This window comes from Monodelphis domestica, chromosome 6 (genome assembly GCF_027887165.1).
Source record: "Monodelphis domestica isolate mMonDom1 chromosome 6, mMonDom1.pri, whole genome shotgun sequence".
In the NCBI taxonomy this organism is placed as follows: domain Eukaryota; kingdom Metazoa; phylum Chordata; class Mammalia; order Didelphimorphia; family Didelphidae; genus Monodelphis; species Monodelphis domestica.
Genome location: NC_077232.1, coordinates 142,057,201 through 142,074,355, shown reverse-complemented (window position 1 = coordinate 142,074,355; position 17,155 = coordinate 142,057,201). Strand labels below are relative to the sequence as shown.

Genomic DNA, 17,155 nt, shown 5'->3' with positions numbered 1-17,155 from the left:
ACACTCTCTTGAGCAACTGTCGGTCTTTGTTGTGAATATCCTTCCCCAAAAGGATTTATAGTTTTAATAAAAAAAAATGACTCCCATTTGCAAAAACAAATAAAAGGTAGGCTCTTTAGAATACATTTGATTTAATTTCTTCCTTTAAGCAGTCTATTAAATATTATCTTTCCTAGCAAACTCAACCAAATATTCTCAGTGGGCACAATCAACAAACCTCTCTTTCTAATCAGACGCAAAGCACACTGACTGCTCCACTGTACAACACTATGGTAATTTCTCAGCCAACAACAGGAAACATGGTTCAGATTCCATCTAGCATGCCACAAAACAATAATCAGAGTGCTTCGATGACTACTTTCACCCAGGACAGACAGATACGGTAACTATTATAATTAATTTTCTATTTCTATTTATGAGTTTTGAAGTATAACTTATTTGATAAAAACTAAGTTACTGTGTTGATGTAGTAAGTTATTTAGTTTAAAGCTGGGAATGAATTTAGAGGAATGATAATATATAATGCCAAATATATCTAAACTGTAGTGTATTATTATTTCAGTTTTAACTTTAACTTTAACTTACAAGTAATTGTAACACTAAAAATTTATACCCTCCCTGGTGCCTTGGAATTTTCACATATAATGTGTTATAAGTGAAATGTTAGTTAGTTATAACTACCACTATATTTCAGTTACATTTGGAAATATATTCTAAATTCCAAAAGGTTACAAATAAACATAATCATAGTCTATTCTTAAATTTGGAATTCACTATTTTAAGTCAGAAAAAATACTGTCCTTTTGTCTTTTAATAAAAATAATATACTCTCCACTAAAGACTATATTAATAGTGCCTTATTGGGGCATGACAGACCCTGGGTTCTTGAAAGGTATGTTAGAGGTGAGCCAGAGGTTTTGGCAGATCCTAATAAGCTTGAAGGACTATGAGTATGTACCCAATGATGTTTTTTGTTGCACACGGGTTAACCTAGCTAAGTTCAGAGAGGTGTCTCCTAAGGCTGTCTGCAGGGTGATTAACATTGTGACATTTGACCAATTGAAGAGTTGTGGTCAGCTTCAGTGGAGGGTGTTCTCACAGTGATGAAATCATATACTTTTGAAGTAATAATGTAGCATAACACTAGTAAAATCCCAATATTATTGTAGAATCATATACTTTATATAATACAGTATCATTTCTATTAGCAAATAGTCTGTACTAAGTAGTACTAAAATTCCAGTGTACTATATTCTAATACTAGCATCATAATGATCATTTAGTATAATGCTGTAGTATCCATATAACTATGTTATAGTTGAATATTTCCATTGTTTACTACAAAGTATTTTTGCTTTCTTTCAAACTCTTGCAACTAACAACCAAGCAACAAAAATGATAGATGAGCCCCAGAAAACTTGAGTAAAAGTCTGTTCAAAAGCTTACAGAAAATATCGTTTTAAAAGTTGGACAAGTCCAGAATATCTGGAAATGATCTCTGTCCTACAGAGCAACAAACAGATATAAATTGAAGAATTTAATTTTGATGATTGAAGTAATGTTTATCACAAACTATAGCCCAGCAAGGCAATTTATAGCTATATTTATTTAATCTTGCTCATATTAATTTCTTAAGAAATGACACTTTCTTGTCCTTTTTTTTTGTCTTTCTGTTAAATAAGCACTTTCTTTACTGTGACTGGTTTCTTTGTGCTTTCTATATATATAGTCTTCTCACTTGAAGAGTAAAAGATTCAAGCTTTTATGGGTTTGAAGCAAAATACACTTATTTTTAAAATAATAAATGGATAAATAAAAGATAACCAACATTTTGGGCAGCTAGGTGGCACAGTGGATAGAGCACCAGGTCTGGGGTCAGGAAGATTCCTCTTCCTGAGTTCAAATCCAACTTCAGACACATACAACTGTGTGACCCTGGGCTAGTTATTTAAGCCTATTTGCCACAGTTTCCTCATCTGGAAAATGAGCTGGTGAAAGAAATGACAAACTACTTCAGTATCTTTGCCAAGAAAACCCCAAATGGGATCACAAAGAGTCTCACAACTAAAAATGACTGAAAAACAACCAATATGTGATATTATATGTATTCAGAACAATAACAAAAAGGTAATATATTGAATTACTGCATGTTATATGCAAGACTTTTTAAGTAAACTTCAATTCAAGTATTATCGTTTCTTTATATAGTAGTATAAAAAACCAATATTATTTTTCAAAGAAGGCAAATGGGCACCTTCTTCCCTAAAGGAAAAATACAGTCTAAAAAAAATCAAATCAACATAAGTATTAGAATTATTCAGAGTTGACAAAAATATAAATTAAGATTGTATCTATCATTGATAGAATGTTTACAGCCCGGTACAGTGGCAAGAGGACTGGGCTTGAAGTTAAGAGAAACTTGGGTCTAAGTGCTGCTTGTGGCACCAGCTGAGATTCTGGACTAGTCACACCACTTCTATAGGCCTCTAATCCTAATTTTTTTCTAATTATAAGTGTTTCCTAATCATAAAGTGAGGATAATAATATCCACAGGACCTGCCTCTTAAATAGGACTAAAGGAGATTGTGTGAAGTTCTCTACAAACATTATAAATATCCATTATTATTAAACTGTTGTTTCAAAAACCCTAAAGTTAAGCCTGAATAGTTTTTTTAAATGTAGAGATTATCTTTTATCTACTTTACTTTGATAAGTCTCAGCTTGTTCATAGGTGCCATAAAAAATCTAACTCAAGTTCCAAAAGGAAAGCTTATTTGTATTTTCCATTATTTGTATATATTTCTTTTGCGACAGCTAGTGTAGCATAATGGATAGGGTGCTGGATTGGAGTCAGGAAGACCTGGGCTCAAATCTTTGCCTCTGTTGTGAGCATCATCCAATTCTGTATGACTTTTCTATTACATACACATAAATTACTGTCTAGGCTGCACCAAGGAATTCAGAAGTCTTTGACATTTTTGTTATATGTAACTTTAGGCCAAAATTTTTTAATTTGGATTAATTTATGAATCAAAAAAAGAAACTAAGCACATCCCAAAGGGGTCATAGCTTTTTATTTTGCTAAAGTAGCATCAACTATTAACTAAATATTTCTGTTCAAATCACTAGTATTTGTAGTATGTGTCTTAGATGTTTGACCCTGGAGGGCTTTTTCTTTCTTCTCTTTCTTGCAGATTTTCTCAAGGTCAGCAACTGGTGACCAAATTAGTTACTGCTCCTGTAGCCTGTGGAGCAGTTATGGTACCTAGTACTATGTTTATGGGTCAGGTGGTAACTGCCTATCCCACTTTTGCTGCACAACAGCAGGCACAGCAGCCGCAGACACTGTCAATAACACAGCAGCAACAGCAGCAGCAACAGCAGCAGCAGCAGCAACAGAGCCAGCAGGAACAGCAGCTAACTACCATTCAGCAATCATCTCAGGCTCAGCTGACTCAGCAACCACAACAGTTCTTACAGGTCATTCCTTTTATAAAGAATTTTTTGAATACTCATTTAATTTTATATAATAATAAAATATATATTATATAATATAATAATTATTGAATAGATCTAAATTAACATTTTTGCAAACAAATAAGCTAGACTTCCAAATGGGTTCAGTATATAATTTTTTATTTTTCTAAAATAGTCTTGGCTCTAATATGCCTTAAAGCAGAGTGAGACTATTGCTCTTTGGCATAGAAACCCTTTCCTACCCCTATTAATAACTCTTGCTAGTTGCCAAATATTTAAATATAAGATGTCTCAAATCTTAGCATATTGCTGTACTTTTGGAATAGCCTGTATATCTTTAATCATAGATAAACAGATAGATAGAGTATATGTATGTGTGTATATGTTATATACCTATAGTACCTTATAGTCTTTAGCATTATTTAATGGCCTTTAACCATATAAACATAATTTTCTTTTGTTCATGATATTTTGCTATCCCTCATATATAAAGATAATGCTATTGAAAATATAAATAATGCTCCTGATGCACTCAAATTATCCTTTTTTTCTAGTAATGGTGATGGTTTTGCATGGATACACATTCTAACTCCAACTTTCCATTTGAACAAGGACGTCTGGCTGGAGTCTGCTCAAATGAATAAAGCCAGCTAGCTTATTCAGAAATCAAAATCATAGCACTGGCAGCATTTCAACTAAGACATGCAGACATATAATGTGGAGCATCCATTTGTCATTCAGTTCCATCCAACTGTTATTGACCCCATGGACCATAGAACACATAACCCTATCTCCCAAAGTCTGTCCAAACTTGTGTGCATTGCTTCCATGACCATTTAGTGGTACCATGTTGCTTCTTGGTCTGGATATAGGTTCCTCAGAAGACAAGTAAGATGATCTGGCAATCCCATCTCTATGAGAACTTACTACATTTTGTTGTGATCCACACAGCCAAAGGCTTTAGTGTAGTCAGTGAAATAATTGTAGATATTTTTCTGGAACTCTTGCTTTCTTCATAATCCTGCAAATGTTGGCAATTTGGTTTCTGGTTCCTCTGCCTCTTTGAAAACCATACTGCTCCTCTGTTAATTCTTGGCTCACATTGCTGCAGCCTAACTTGCAGTACTTTAAGTATTACCTTGCTGGCATGTGAAATTAGTGCAATTGTTGAGTAATATGAACAGTTTCTGGCATTGCCCTTATTTAGGATTGCGACGTAAACTGATCTTTTCTAATCCAGTGACTACTGTTGTGTTTTCCAAATTTACTCCCTTATTGAATGCAGCACTTTAACAGTGTCATATTTTAGGATTTTAGATAGCTCAGCTGAAATTCCATCACCTCCACTAGCCTTTTTATTGGCAATGCTTTCTGAGGTACACTTGACTTCATTTTTCAGGACATTTGGCTTTAGATCAGTAACCACATTACCATGTTTATCTTTGATATTAAGATCTTTCTTGCATATTTCTTCCATATATCCTTGCTATCTCTTCAATTTCTGTTAAGTTCTTACCATTTTGGTCTTTTATCATGCCCATTTTTGCATGAAATGCATCCTGGATATTTTCAATTTTCTTTAAAAGATCTTGCTTTCCCATTCTATTGTTTTCTTTTATTTCTTTACATTGTTCTTTTAATAAAAATCTTTTCCTCTCTCCTTGCTATTCTCTGGAATTCTGTATTCAGTTAGAAACATCTTTTCCTTTCTCCTTTCTTTCTTCAGCTTTTTGTAAAACCTCATCAGACAGTCATTTTGCTTTCTTGTTCTTCTTTTTCTTTGGGATTTTTTTTGTTGCTGCCTCCAGTAAATATTGCATACTTCTGGCCATAGTCTTCAGGCACTCTACCTACCAGATCTAATCCCTCAACTCTATTATCATTTCCACTCATATGCATAAGGGATATTATTTAGGTTATTTCTATGTGATCTTATGGTTTCCTCTACCTTTTTAAATTTAAGTCTGAATTTTGTGATAAGAAATTCATAATCTGAGCCACCGACAGCTCCAGGTCTTGTTTTTAACTGACTATATGATACTTCTCCACCTTTGGCTGGTTACCAAGTACATAATCATTCTGATTTCAATAGTGACCATCTGATATCCATGTGTAGAATCACCTTTTTGGGCCATTGTAAAAGATCAGCAAGTTGCTGTGACCATGGAGTTATCTTGACAAAACTCTATTAGTCTCTGTCCGGCTTCATTTTGTACTTCAAGGTCAAACTTATCTGTTATTCTAATTATCTTTTGACTTCCTACTCTAGCATTCCAACTCCCTATGATGAGTATGACTTTTTGTTAAGTGTTATTTCTAGATGTTGTCTTTATAGAATTGAAAACTATGGCTTCTTCAATTTCAGTAGTTGGAGTGTAGATTTTTATAATTATGATGTTTAGGTTTGCCTTGGATTCAAACAGATAGCATGCTGCCATTTTTGAGATTATATTCCAGGACTGCCATTTGCCCACAGTATGTAATGATCACTTGAATTAAATTCTCCAGTTCCCATCCATTTGAGTTCATTGATATCCAAGATGGCAGTGATTAATCTCCTGTTGGATCACATCCAGCTTACCTTGGTTCCTACATCTTACATCCTAAATTCCAATTCAATATTGTTCTTTATAGCATTCGGCTTTCCTTTTGTCATCAGACACATCTACAGCTGAACTTCTTTTTGACTTTGACTAAGCTCCTTCATTAGTAGTGGAGCCATTTGTAGTTGTCTTTCTCTCTTTCCCAGTAATGTGTAGGACATCTGACCTGAGATTCATCTTCCAGTATCATATCTTTTGTCATTTTAATACTGTTCATGGTGTTTTCGTGGCAAAGATACTAGAGTGGTTTGTCATTTCCTTCTCCAGTGGATCACCTTTTGTCAGAACTCTCCACTCTGTCAGTCTTGGGGAACTGCATCGCATAGCTCATAGTTTCATTGAGCTATGCAAGCCCCACCTCCACTCCAAGGCAATGATCCAGGAGGGAGAACATCTATGCTCAGATAATAATTACAACCATTTTATTTTATTTTCTAGGCTAATGTTCTAGCACAAATGTAGTGCTTATTTCTCATAAAATGCAATATATGAGTAGACTCAAGGAGCAGAGATTTTTTTGTTTTCATCCCGATGCCAGGATTCCATTATTTTAACTTTCAGATTGTTGAAGAACTGAATCTCATGTTGTACTTGAGGAACAGGTCTTGCCTTTTTTTTCTGAGTACATGTAAAAAATTAGCAAAGGTGATACTAGGTATCATTGAGTAAGCCTAGTAATCCTAATATAGTAGGAAAAGGATTGATTTTGGAGACAAGAAATGTGGGTTCATAGAACAGTTCTCCCATTTAGCACTGGTGCAACCTGAGGTTGCTCCTTTCTCCTTTCTGGGCCTGTTTGGTGATCCATAAAATGAAGAGATTGAGCTAGATTCCTCTAAGGTCTTTTCCAACTTTCAATTTTATGGGCTCATGAGAAGTGAACTTGAGCCAGGTATGACGGTTAGCCAGTTTGGAAAAATATGCCAATTCTATCTGTTCCTCAGTGCTACCTTGATTGTTTAAAACCTCTTCCTCCCTGTCAGCCTGCTGTGGCCATGCTACCAGTAATCCCTGTGGCTGAGAGATTGCTTGACCATGAGAATTCTAAACTAAAGTTGAGCTAACGCCAATTAGGCGTGCACACTAAATCCCACACCAGGGTGGGAGCAGGGGCCACCAGGCTGCTGCCTAAGGAGAGGCAGAGGTGCTGATTTTTAAATCATAACATGCACTGAAAAAAAAGGCAAGGTCTGTTCCTGCCTCAAGTACACGAGATTCAGTTCTTCAACAATCTGAAAGTTAAAATGATGGAATCCCTGGCATCAGGATGAAAACATAAAAAGGGAGCCCTCCCAGATTGATTGGTGTTGGCATCAGTCTGAGGATAGCCGCTGTACCTCCTGCCTGGGTGAGATAGGGGAAGCCCAGACTTCAGTGAGGAAAATGAGTGCACTTGAACCAATCTTTGTTACCTAGATAAAGGAACTGAGGCTAAATAATGTTTTATTATTTGTTTTTAGACTTCCAGGCTGCTTCATGGAAATCCTTCAACTCAGCTTATCCTCTCTGCTGCTTTTCCACTACAACAGGGCACTTTGGCTCAAGCCCATCACCAGCAGCATCAGTCTCAGCAACAGCAACTTAGCCGGCACAGAACTGATGGTATGACAGATCCTTCCAAAGTTCAACCACAGTAGCTCAGTCACCCCTTTTCTGATGTTGAAGGGGAGGGAGTGGCTATTTCGTAAAGAGTTGCACTGATGACCCAATGATGGTAGGAAAAATGTATACTATATAAGTGCAGTATTGGAATCTGTCAGGAGTGCCCTATGGAAATACAGTGAGTACGACCAGCAAGAAGAGGATCACAGGGATGTGGCCAATTCTGACAGTGTTTTCGTTGCCCAGGCTTTTTTTTTAATAAGAAAAGAACATCCTGCCAAATGTTAAATTTGCCCAAATGGAGCCTGACCTAAAGTGAACCAGAAGGGCATTAACAATGTTTATTTCTAGTAGTTCTGTACATTTTATTGAATGTATTGAATGAATACCGTGGACATACTGTTGCCACACCAATGGTTTGAATTTTGCTAAAAAATGCCATGAAGACAGTCCAGAAGACATTGTCCTTTGTCAGGTGATTATGGGACAGTAAATATTTTCAGAATGTTGTGTGGAATCAAATTGTTGTACAGATGCTGTAAAATATTGTGTATATGTCTGGGAAAAAAGAGAGCGCGCAAAATATTTTATATGCTGCATGAAAGAATACTCTCTTCTTTGTAGGTTTGAATACATTTCCTTAAATTCTTGCACCACATTCAGACTAATACATCCCTTTTTTCCCCTTTTGTTTACAACACGATACATCGTTCTTTTCACTCTTTTCTGGGGCACAAGTCTATTTGTATTTTATCTGTGATGTCACAGTTTGTTCAATGAGGTATGATGTGCTGCTGGGAGTGGATTTTTTTCAGGTTAAATTATTGATGCAATTGTTGGAACTGATGGTCGTGCAACAGGGTTTTCAGGATGTTCATAAATATCCCTTGTTTTGTAATTATTCAATTATGTTTGAAAATAGGATTTGCACTGTTTTATGTATGTAGATGGTTGGGAATTTTACTCCCTGAAGTGATCACATCTTTTGATATAGTTCATAGTTGGAAATATTTATGTAAAAGTTTTAAATATATGAAAATTATTTCAAGAATATTTCAGCTATAGGAGTAATTTGCACAAAATGTATTTACATTTTAGGCACTTTTTAACTTTCTCTGTGGTGGGAACTGTAACATGTTAAAATGTGTTGGAAATCTTTTTATTGTCTTTTACAACTTCAATGTTTCTTTTAGTCAGAAATGATTCAGGGTTGTTTGAAAAAAAAAAAAGCCCCATAGTGCCTTGATTTTGATTCAGGTGATAATGTTGACCATTGTTTGAACTACGTTGTCTTGATTCTGTAGCAATATTACAGTTTTTGAAGTCTTAGTACAGTTTTAACAAAATGGGAGTGTTGACTAATATTGTTATTTTTCTCCCAGGGAAGACTGAGAATATTTGGATTGGAGATCATGAATAATTTGGGGGAAAAAAAGTGACACTTTTGTTTTCAGTCACTAATAGAATCTAGAAACTCAAGAGCTTTCCTAAATGTAGGCTTAGCTACTTTCATGCCAAAATACTTAAAGAATTGAGTAGTAAATTTGACTTGATATTCATATAGTTTAATAAGAAAAATTAGGAGACAGGATTTGGATTAGTTGGATGCCCAAACACTAGAATAATGTGTCCAGCATGGTTTCTAACATGAACTAAAACTTAAGAAAGCATCTTCATGTTACAAAGATAGTAAAAAATTCCAACAGAAAAGATATACTTTAAAAAATGCTCTCTAGAAGAGATTTTTTATGGTACTTGTAATGAAGTCCACATCTACAGAGGAAAAAAAATAATGCAGCAGAAATCTATTAGGATATTTGAACCCCCCCCCCCCAGAACGTATAATACAACAGTTATTGGTAAATCATTTTTTCATGAAACAACTGAACACAGAATGCTAGATAACTGAGACTCACATTGAACCCCTAAGGCTTTTTATGATCCACCCTGGCTGAACTATTGTGGTTACTCTTTAAGGATTATACTTTTTATTGACTTGCACCCAACCAGCAACTAGTATTTAAAATCCATAATGGAAAAGGAAAGTAGACATGAAAAATGAAGAACCAAAGAGAGGTAGGCCCTGCCTCTATCTATACAAAGGAGCAGGACCAGGTATACCAATATTTAACATATCAGGAATCTCATTTCAAATTGTGTAATCTTTCAGGAGAGATTTGTCATTCCCATGAATGAAAACTAGTTTTTACCCTAGTGTCTATATCTGAATATAACTATATGTAAGCAAAACTGGTAGTTTAGAATATTCAAACCAAGATGATGACTTTCCTCTCACCTTAGATAGCCTTGTTAAAATTGTTTTACTATGCCAAATTCATATATTTGAAATCAGGCTTTAAAAAAAAAAAAACCAGGCTTCATCCATTAGAGGCCTGTGCTGGTGAAGATGAGATCTATTTATGGCACATCTGATAACTAAGCAAGTATTTGTCATTAAAGGAAAAACCTCTGAGTTCTGCAAACTCAGGCTCATACAACTAGAGTGAAGTAAGAGACTCCACTCTCAGCCAAGGAATTAATAAGTCAGTAAATCTAAGTACTGTATTTACTCACATGTTCTCCCTGCTACCCTGCCTTAAGTAGTTCCCACCCAACACATATTTTGAGTAGAAAGCTAAGAGAAATTGTTCCAGTGCATAGAATTCCCACCTCTCTCCTCCATACTCTGTTGCTTTGGAATAACAGCCACTGAAATGAAACACCCAATTGCTTTCAACTGACCAGGGTGGTATGAGAAAGCTAGTCTTCAGCCAGCTGCCATGTTGTACCCTGCATGCTCTTATTTCTCTCTTTCCCACCTACCTCCCTTGTCTACAGAGACAAGTTTCTAAAGTACTTCCAACTCCATGGTGAGTGAAGGTGGCAGGTGAAGCTATAGTACAGCCACCTAGTTCTTAAAACTCTAAATCATCTGTCCCTTAAAAAGAAAGATCGCAAATCAAAATGTCGCCACTTAAAGACTAGAAAACCCTTTTTCCCCACCAAATTTTCCCTCTCAGACATATCTGGAAGGAGTTTTTGACACTAAAGAGCACTTTTAAAGAACAAGAGAGGATGAAGGGAAAATGTTGTGAGCTCTAGCTTTTTGTGTGCTTTAGCGCCTGGGAGAGAGAATTCAGAGAGTAATCAAGGTTGCTAAGGGTGGAGACTTGTTGGAAGCCAGAGGCTCATTCTCCTGCTTTAGAAGCAAAATTCTAAGGAGAAAAATAAGATCATGCCTTCAACAAGCATGACAATTCGGGAATGATTCTCTGTACCAGTTCATCTGACAGGATAATCTTTTGTCTTAGTAAACTGATATACATGTAAAAGAATGTACTGGTAATAACAGGAAATGAAGGCCGTCTACTGGTTTTAGATAGAGAAAACTTGGAGCAGAATGTATTAAAAATGATATTTGGATCTCCTGTGTGATATTGTAGGCATTGCCTTAAAAGGAATCTGTTGTCCTGTGAGCTACTAGATTAGCTGTTATCATAAGGGCTCTGTGATTTCAGAGAGGTCTAAATAAAAAGCCTTAGGGAAGAGCACTTAGAATGGAACTGTTTCCCCAGCTAATCACTTCTGGAGAAAGATTCCACGTAACTGGAATATTATTCAGAACATTTAGAACATTTCCGCCACATGGAGGCATTTCAAAGAGGAGAAAGCATTCAGTGTTCTACTTGACCCCCACATTCTATCTGCTTTTTTTTGTCCTGCTCTTTCATTAGTGACTTTGAATGTATGGGTAAGCAGATTTTGCTTGTGTCAAACTCATTCAAGTATATAGCCTCTCCAATGTCTATGACCCCATGGGAGGAATAATGTTGGAAGGTTACAAACACTGGATATTAACATTGCTGAAGTGAGTCTGACGAGGAAGCTAGAGCACTAGGATAAGAATTGTGGAAAGGAAATTGCACAAAGGCACTTATCCAATTTTAAGGGAGATTAGGTAAAGATGTGCATTTTTTGGTTTGTTTGAATTGGGTAAAAACTCTATGAACTGAGCTCCTAAAGTCATTGAAAAAGAAATATAAATATTTTTATAGCATATTTAATATATATTTGTATATAACTGTAAAAGTATAGGAGCCCTTCACATGCCTTCCATTTTAATCTAGTTTACTTTTGCCATAGCGCTTAGTGTTTCCCATCTGTATAGGTAATGTGCCTACTGTCAGCTTACCAAAAGATAGTATTGCTGCTTTCTGAGACAGGTGAGAACTAATTTCTCATGCCTGAGGGTCCTGTTATATGGGGAATGACAAACCCTTTAAAAATTCACATCTAGTACTGTCAAAAAACACCATCTGGACACACGAGCACTTTATTGCAATTACTCATTTTGACAAACAGTTTTATCATTACAGATTGAAGTTATTCCCAAAGGGCCCCAAAGTTGTCAGTTGAATAAAGTGAAGCATTTTAAACATTTAGACCTGGTGAACCTTTGGTTTATGGGAGTGATTTTAAAGTGTCAAAAACCACTTGGCTCTGTTATTGTTTTTTAAATGTTGAAGGAATTGTTTATGGGTAAATTTTTAGTTCCATTTAGAGATTTTATCAAATCTGTCTTGCCTTTTGTGTGGCCACCAAAACATTAAAAAGACCAATGAGCCTGTTAATAGTTTTCAGAGGTCTAGAAAAAATTTCCTTCTGAGTAGGGGTATAGATCTAAAGTTCGATGAATTGGTAATTGCAAATTCTAGAATATATCAATTTTGAGAAGCAAACCAAATTGTTCTGAATGTTTTAAATGTTGTGCCCTGCAGTATTGGCAGGCCATTTTAGTGTCTCATTTAAATTGTTCTTGAAACAGCTTTGTACTAGAAAACCTGGGAAATGGCTGCTTTGGACAAGATTGAGAAAAATTTGTCATTTCAATCTTATATTATCTCTTTCAGAAAAACTGGAGACAACTGAAATGTATTGAGATGGTTATTAATGCAGAATATTAGAAACTGAATGCAAATTCAGAAATAAATCAAACTTGGACATTAAAAAAATTTTAAACCGCTTGTCCATGAGAATTTTGAAAGTTTCTTCATGTCCTAACTTAACACTACATTCCTTATTTTTCTTAAATAAAATAGTAATTTAAAGGTTCTTTGATGTTTTCAGTGCTTTATATTTTGTTAACTGTCTGGGTTTCCCCAGCATGATGCTCCTTACTAAAATAGGATATTATTTTTAAAGATCTTACATAAGAAACCTTTACCCACCAGCAAACACTGAGAGGTGCTGCACTGAGACAATCAAAATAGTATTTATAAATAATTTAGAAACTGGTTTTAAAGGAATAATTGCTTTGAAAGCACTTATGTGACTTATTAAAAGACTAAAAGTATTTATTTTAAAGTGAGTGTTAAATTTCATTAAAGTGATTTCTGTATAAATGCTTTGTTTGCTTTTGAATTGGCATAAAGAAAACCCTCTCACTTGGGTTCCCTGCTACTTATCACTTTCATGGGCATCTTTGGCAGTCCTCACATGGGTCAGCAGTGAAGGAATGACAGCCCCACATCTAAAATATGGCAAAAAAATAGCTCTTCACCCTACTGCTCATAACTGGTTTTAAAAAATCAAAATAAAGGTAAATAAATAACCCCTTCAAAAAACTTTTTCACTCGTTGCCTTTTCTATTCTGTAGGGTTTACTTGTTCAAAGGTTTAGTGTTTTGTAAAAGTATAAAAGGCACTTTATTTGTAATTCCTTCCCTAGTGCAGCCAGAGGGTGCACAGAACCTACGGCACATTTTGCCCTCGAGTCTGTCTACTTTTTGAACTCTTGAGAAAGTGACTGGTATCTTTTAATGGTTGTAATACCACTACTAATCCCAGGAGGCACAGCAGAAGTGGTACAATCTCTTCTGCATAATAAAATCATTAAACACCTTTCTATGTTAATATTGGTCAATCCTCCTGAACCCAGACATCCCCCAACTGGATCTTCCATTACTTTCTGTCTCCATTTGTAGCACAGTCTGATGAAGTATTATTTGGGCAACTGAAGCACGCAGGGAGTTTTGATAAATGTCATTTCGGGTGGATGTAGGCTATCTAGTTTAGACATATCAGAGGCTTCTCCTGAGTTCTGGATGTCAAAATAAGGCATACTGGCTTTTGGTAATATAAAAAACCGTCTTTGACTTGATGGGTAAAAATTTTGAATATGTGATAAATATGCTTTTAAAATTTCTAGGCAAACAAACTGTGACATCACTTAAAGGGTGACATTGTTTGAATGTTCTCTCTGTGTGCTTAACTAGACTACTGGTGCAAGTTCATTGCTGGCAATGTTTGCACCAAAATACCTGGCACTGAAGAGTTTCTGTGGGGGATGCTCTGTAAATGTTTTTACCTTGAAATCCTTGTCCCCACCCAATGGTGTTACTGGGTTGAGTAACTAGACAATCATTTTTAAAGTTAAATGGTCAGAAAATATCTATTTTCCCCCCTACTGATGCCAACCCCAAACAGGTATATTTAGACCACCACTAGAACTATTTCCAAATGCATTTTAACTGTGGTATACATTTGAAAAGGGCCTCAGCAGCAAGGAAATTGATTCCATGTTCACTTTATATAAAAAACCCAAAGACAAATGAAATCAATGCTGTTCTGGATACAAATTGAAGACAAAAATGTTTATCTTTGTAAATTTCTAATTAAGAACATCTGTTGGTAGTTGTAACAAGAATAACTGAATTTTCTGGAGTTCTCTGTGTGTGTCTCTGATCTATTATTCCTGTTTCTCTTGAGTCTTGAGCTGAATTAATTAGCTAAAAATATGCCTCCATTTTACACAGGGTAATCATCAGATTAAATAGACAAAATTTGACTCTCAAAAGGGATTGCTGAATTTTCCATCTAAACCCTTTAGTTAAATAATGAGGACAATTGTCATTTCTTATGTTCTGCCAACATCCTATGCTGCACCAAAGCTTGAGGGCTAAAGAATGGTTTCTGTGGTGCTGTATTAGGATCTCTGGGTAGCCGCAGAGCCTAGAGCATTATTCTACTTAAATCAAATGCAAACTCCCAAGAGCATCCTCTGGCCTCAGCTACTAAGTTAAGGAGTATACAGCACATGAGGCACGCACATACCATTTTAATTTTGTTCCATGGCATGTCAGTTCAGTGTTGCCTTTTGTGCTTCAGTATTACTGCTGGTTATGCTTGTTTTTTGGCAACACTTCCATCTAACTGTTTTGAAAAGGCAAGTTAGTAGTTTACTGTCTTTTGTTATATGGCCAAAAAAGCCCTATCAGTCATCTACACTATTGTTTTGCCAAGTTATCCTTAGGAATTTGTGTAGAGCTTAAAAAAAAATAACAAAACAAAAAAACCCTGTACTACTAACAATGCATCTTCCCTTAGAATACTGTATTCAAAACTTTAGCAAAAAGAGCCAAACAGTAGCATGTTTTTTTCTTGATGTTAAAAACCCCCACCTTTTCTCTTATTCAGTTTTGAAAATAAAAACAATACCTCAATGCTAATGTTTTCCAATGTCACTTATATCTGATATAAATCACTGTCTTCATGTGGCACAGAACTAGATAAAATATTTTCAGAATCATTGGCAATGGCCTCTCCCTTTTTTTTATATTCAGCTACGTAGCGGTGAAGCGCTTAGGGTTTTGATTATCTTCTCCTTCCTTCTGAGGCAGACTAGTCCTATGTGGAGTATTACCCGGGGAAGAGTTAGTTAGGGGCTGTTAAACCACCACCACAGCTTTGTGTTAAAGTTAACATTTCTTAGGCCAGTGTTGTGAGCAGGAGGAAGGCTGACAAGCTAGCCATGGTCACAGCTCACACCTAGCCATTTAAACAATAGTTAATCCTGCTTCTATAACACTGGGATTACTAACTAGACACTCTTTTATAAACCTCTACAAGTTTATTCACAGAAAACCCACCAATGTTCTTACCACTATTTTTATTTACATCATTTCCATATTACATTGAATATTTGCTATAGAGAAAATATAAATACAGCATTTTCTTTTTTAATTTGGTAATTCAGCATTGTCAAATATTGACCATTACTGTATATTGTGAGTTTCCAACCCAATTTTTTAAAAAGTGGGCAAGGAAAACAAAAGTCCTATGGATTGTTTATTGTTAAATAGCAGTGAAATCAGCATTTCTAATATTTCATCCAAAGAGCCTAATATCTAAAAGACTGTTGGCCTAGGCTAGAGATGCCAATACTTGGGGAAGTATTTTTTTTCAAATATTTTCCTGAATCGCACACGTTCAGGTATATCCTATCATTCACATGTGGCCAATCTTAAAAGACAATCTTAATTGTGAACACACTCAAAAAGGAAGCTATTCAGTTTACCAGATGGTGTCCAAAAGAAAGGAAAACGTTCTAGAGATGACCAGTGAGTTAGTACCAGATGCCAAAACACTGGGTGTGGGGACAGGGACAGAAGGAAGGCAAGACTAGGAGGGGAAAAAAAATACCACCATTCATTTTAAATAATGGGACCATCTAGAAGAAAATCTACATTACAGATAGAATCACTGGTTATCCTTTTTCATGTAAAACTGCCATCATATAGTGGGCTAAACTCACAAATCAATGCTATAAAATAAAATACAGCATTTTTCATAGTTACTGTCAATATACACTATGTACAAAAAGATAGGCAACACCCTATCTTATAATCTAAATACAAATGGAGAGGACTCATTAAAAACCATAATCAGGGCTTATAAATAGTGCAGAGAAGGCAAATGCCAAGAAGACGATTCCTCCTATGATCGTAACTGGAAGAGAAAATGGGAAAATGGTTAGAGTTCTTGTTTTTGTTTTACTATGGAAAAACAACGTACAAAATGAAGACTTGGGGGGTTGTGTTCACCTATGGTTTCATCCCCTCCAAACTACATCTAACAAATAATAAAAGATTAAAAAAAGAATTCAGAACTATTAAATAAGTCCTAGTTAAAGTCCCAAGGCCTGTTCAAGTATTAGATATAATAATGCTTTGAAACATGAATGTGATATTTGCTATGCATGTGGCTATCCCTAAAAGTACGTGGCATTTTATGGTGCTTTTGGAGTTTTCAAAGTGCTTTTATTTGATCTTGCAATGGACTTGAGAAGCAAAATGGTAACATCCCTACTTTATAAATGAGGAAATTAAGCTAAGGTCCACAAAATGAACACACTGCAGAGTGGGGACCAGATCATTACCTGCACCAGAGCTCTCACCACTGTATGAACTATCATGGGGCTATTATTGAAAGAGGAACACTAGCATTACATAGAGGTGGGCCTTTTCTTTACCTATCCATTATGGTAATTCAGCCTGCTTTACTGAAGGTGATACCTGCCAACCACATGATACTCTTTAGTTTTGGGGGTATTTAAGCTTTGAACATAAGCTTTGAAAACAAAACTAGCTGTTGAGATATTAATGAATTTAAAAATTAGAAAATTGAATTACAAAT

The 17,155-nt window shown here is 35.6% G+C and overlaps 2 protein-coding genes across 22 annotated transcripts in view; one reads left to right on the top strand and one right to left on the bottom strand.

Moving 5' to 3' along the window:
* Window positions 1–12,794, top strand: part of CLOCK (clock circadian regulator) — a 141,175-nt gene extending 128,381 nt beyond the window's left edge. For 17 of the 21 annotated variants that reach the window (XM_056802634.1, XM_016423241.2, XM_016423240.2 and 14 more), the window contains 3 exons: window positions 177–382; window positions 3,195–3,480; window positions 7,541–12,794. In XM_056802634.1, the coding sequence (XP_056658612.1) occupies window positions 177–382; window positions 3,195–3,480; window positions 7,541–7,717 (669 nt within the window). In that variant the 3' untranslated portion in view covers window positions 7,718–12,794. The remainder of the gene's footprint in view (window positions 1–176; window positions 383–3,194; window positions 3,481–7,540) is intronic. The other 4 variants (XM_056802638.1, XM_056802636.1, XM_056802637.1 and 1 more) reach the window with 2 other exon arrangements.
* The window catches only part of TMEM165 (transmembrane protein 165), a 25,380-nt gene continuing 20,224 nt past the window's right edge, over window positions 12,000–17,155 (bottom strand). The window contains exon 6 of the mRNA XM_007496446.3: window positions 12,000–16,468. Coding sequence (XP_007496508.1) covers window positions 16,392–16,468 — 77 coding nt within the window. The 3' untranslated portion in view covers window positions 12,000–16,391. The remainder of the gene's footprint in view (window positions 16,469–17,155) is intronic.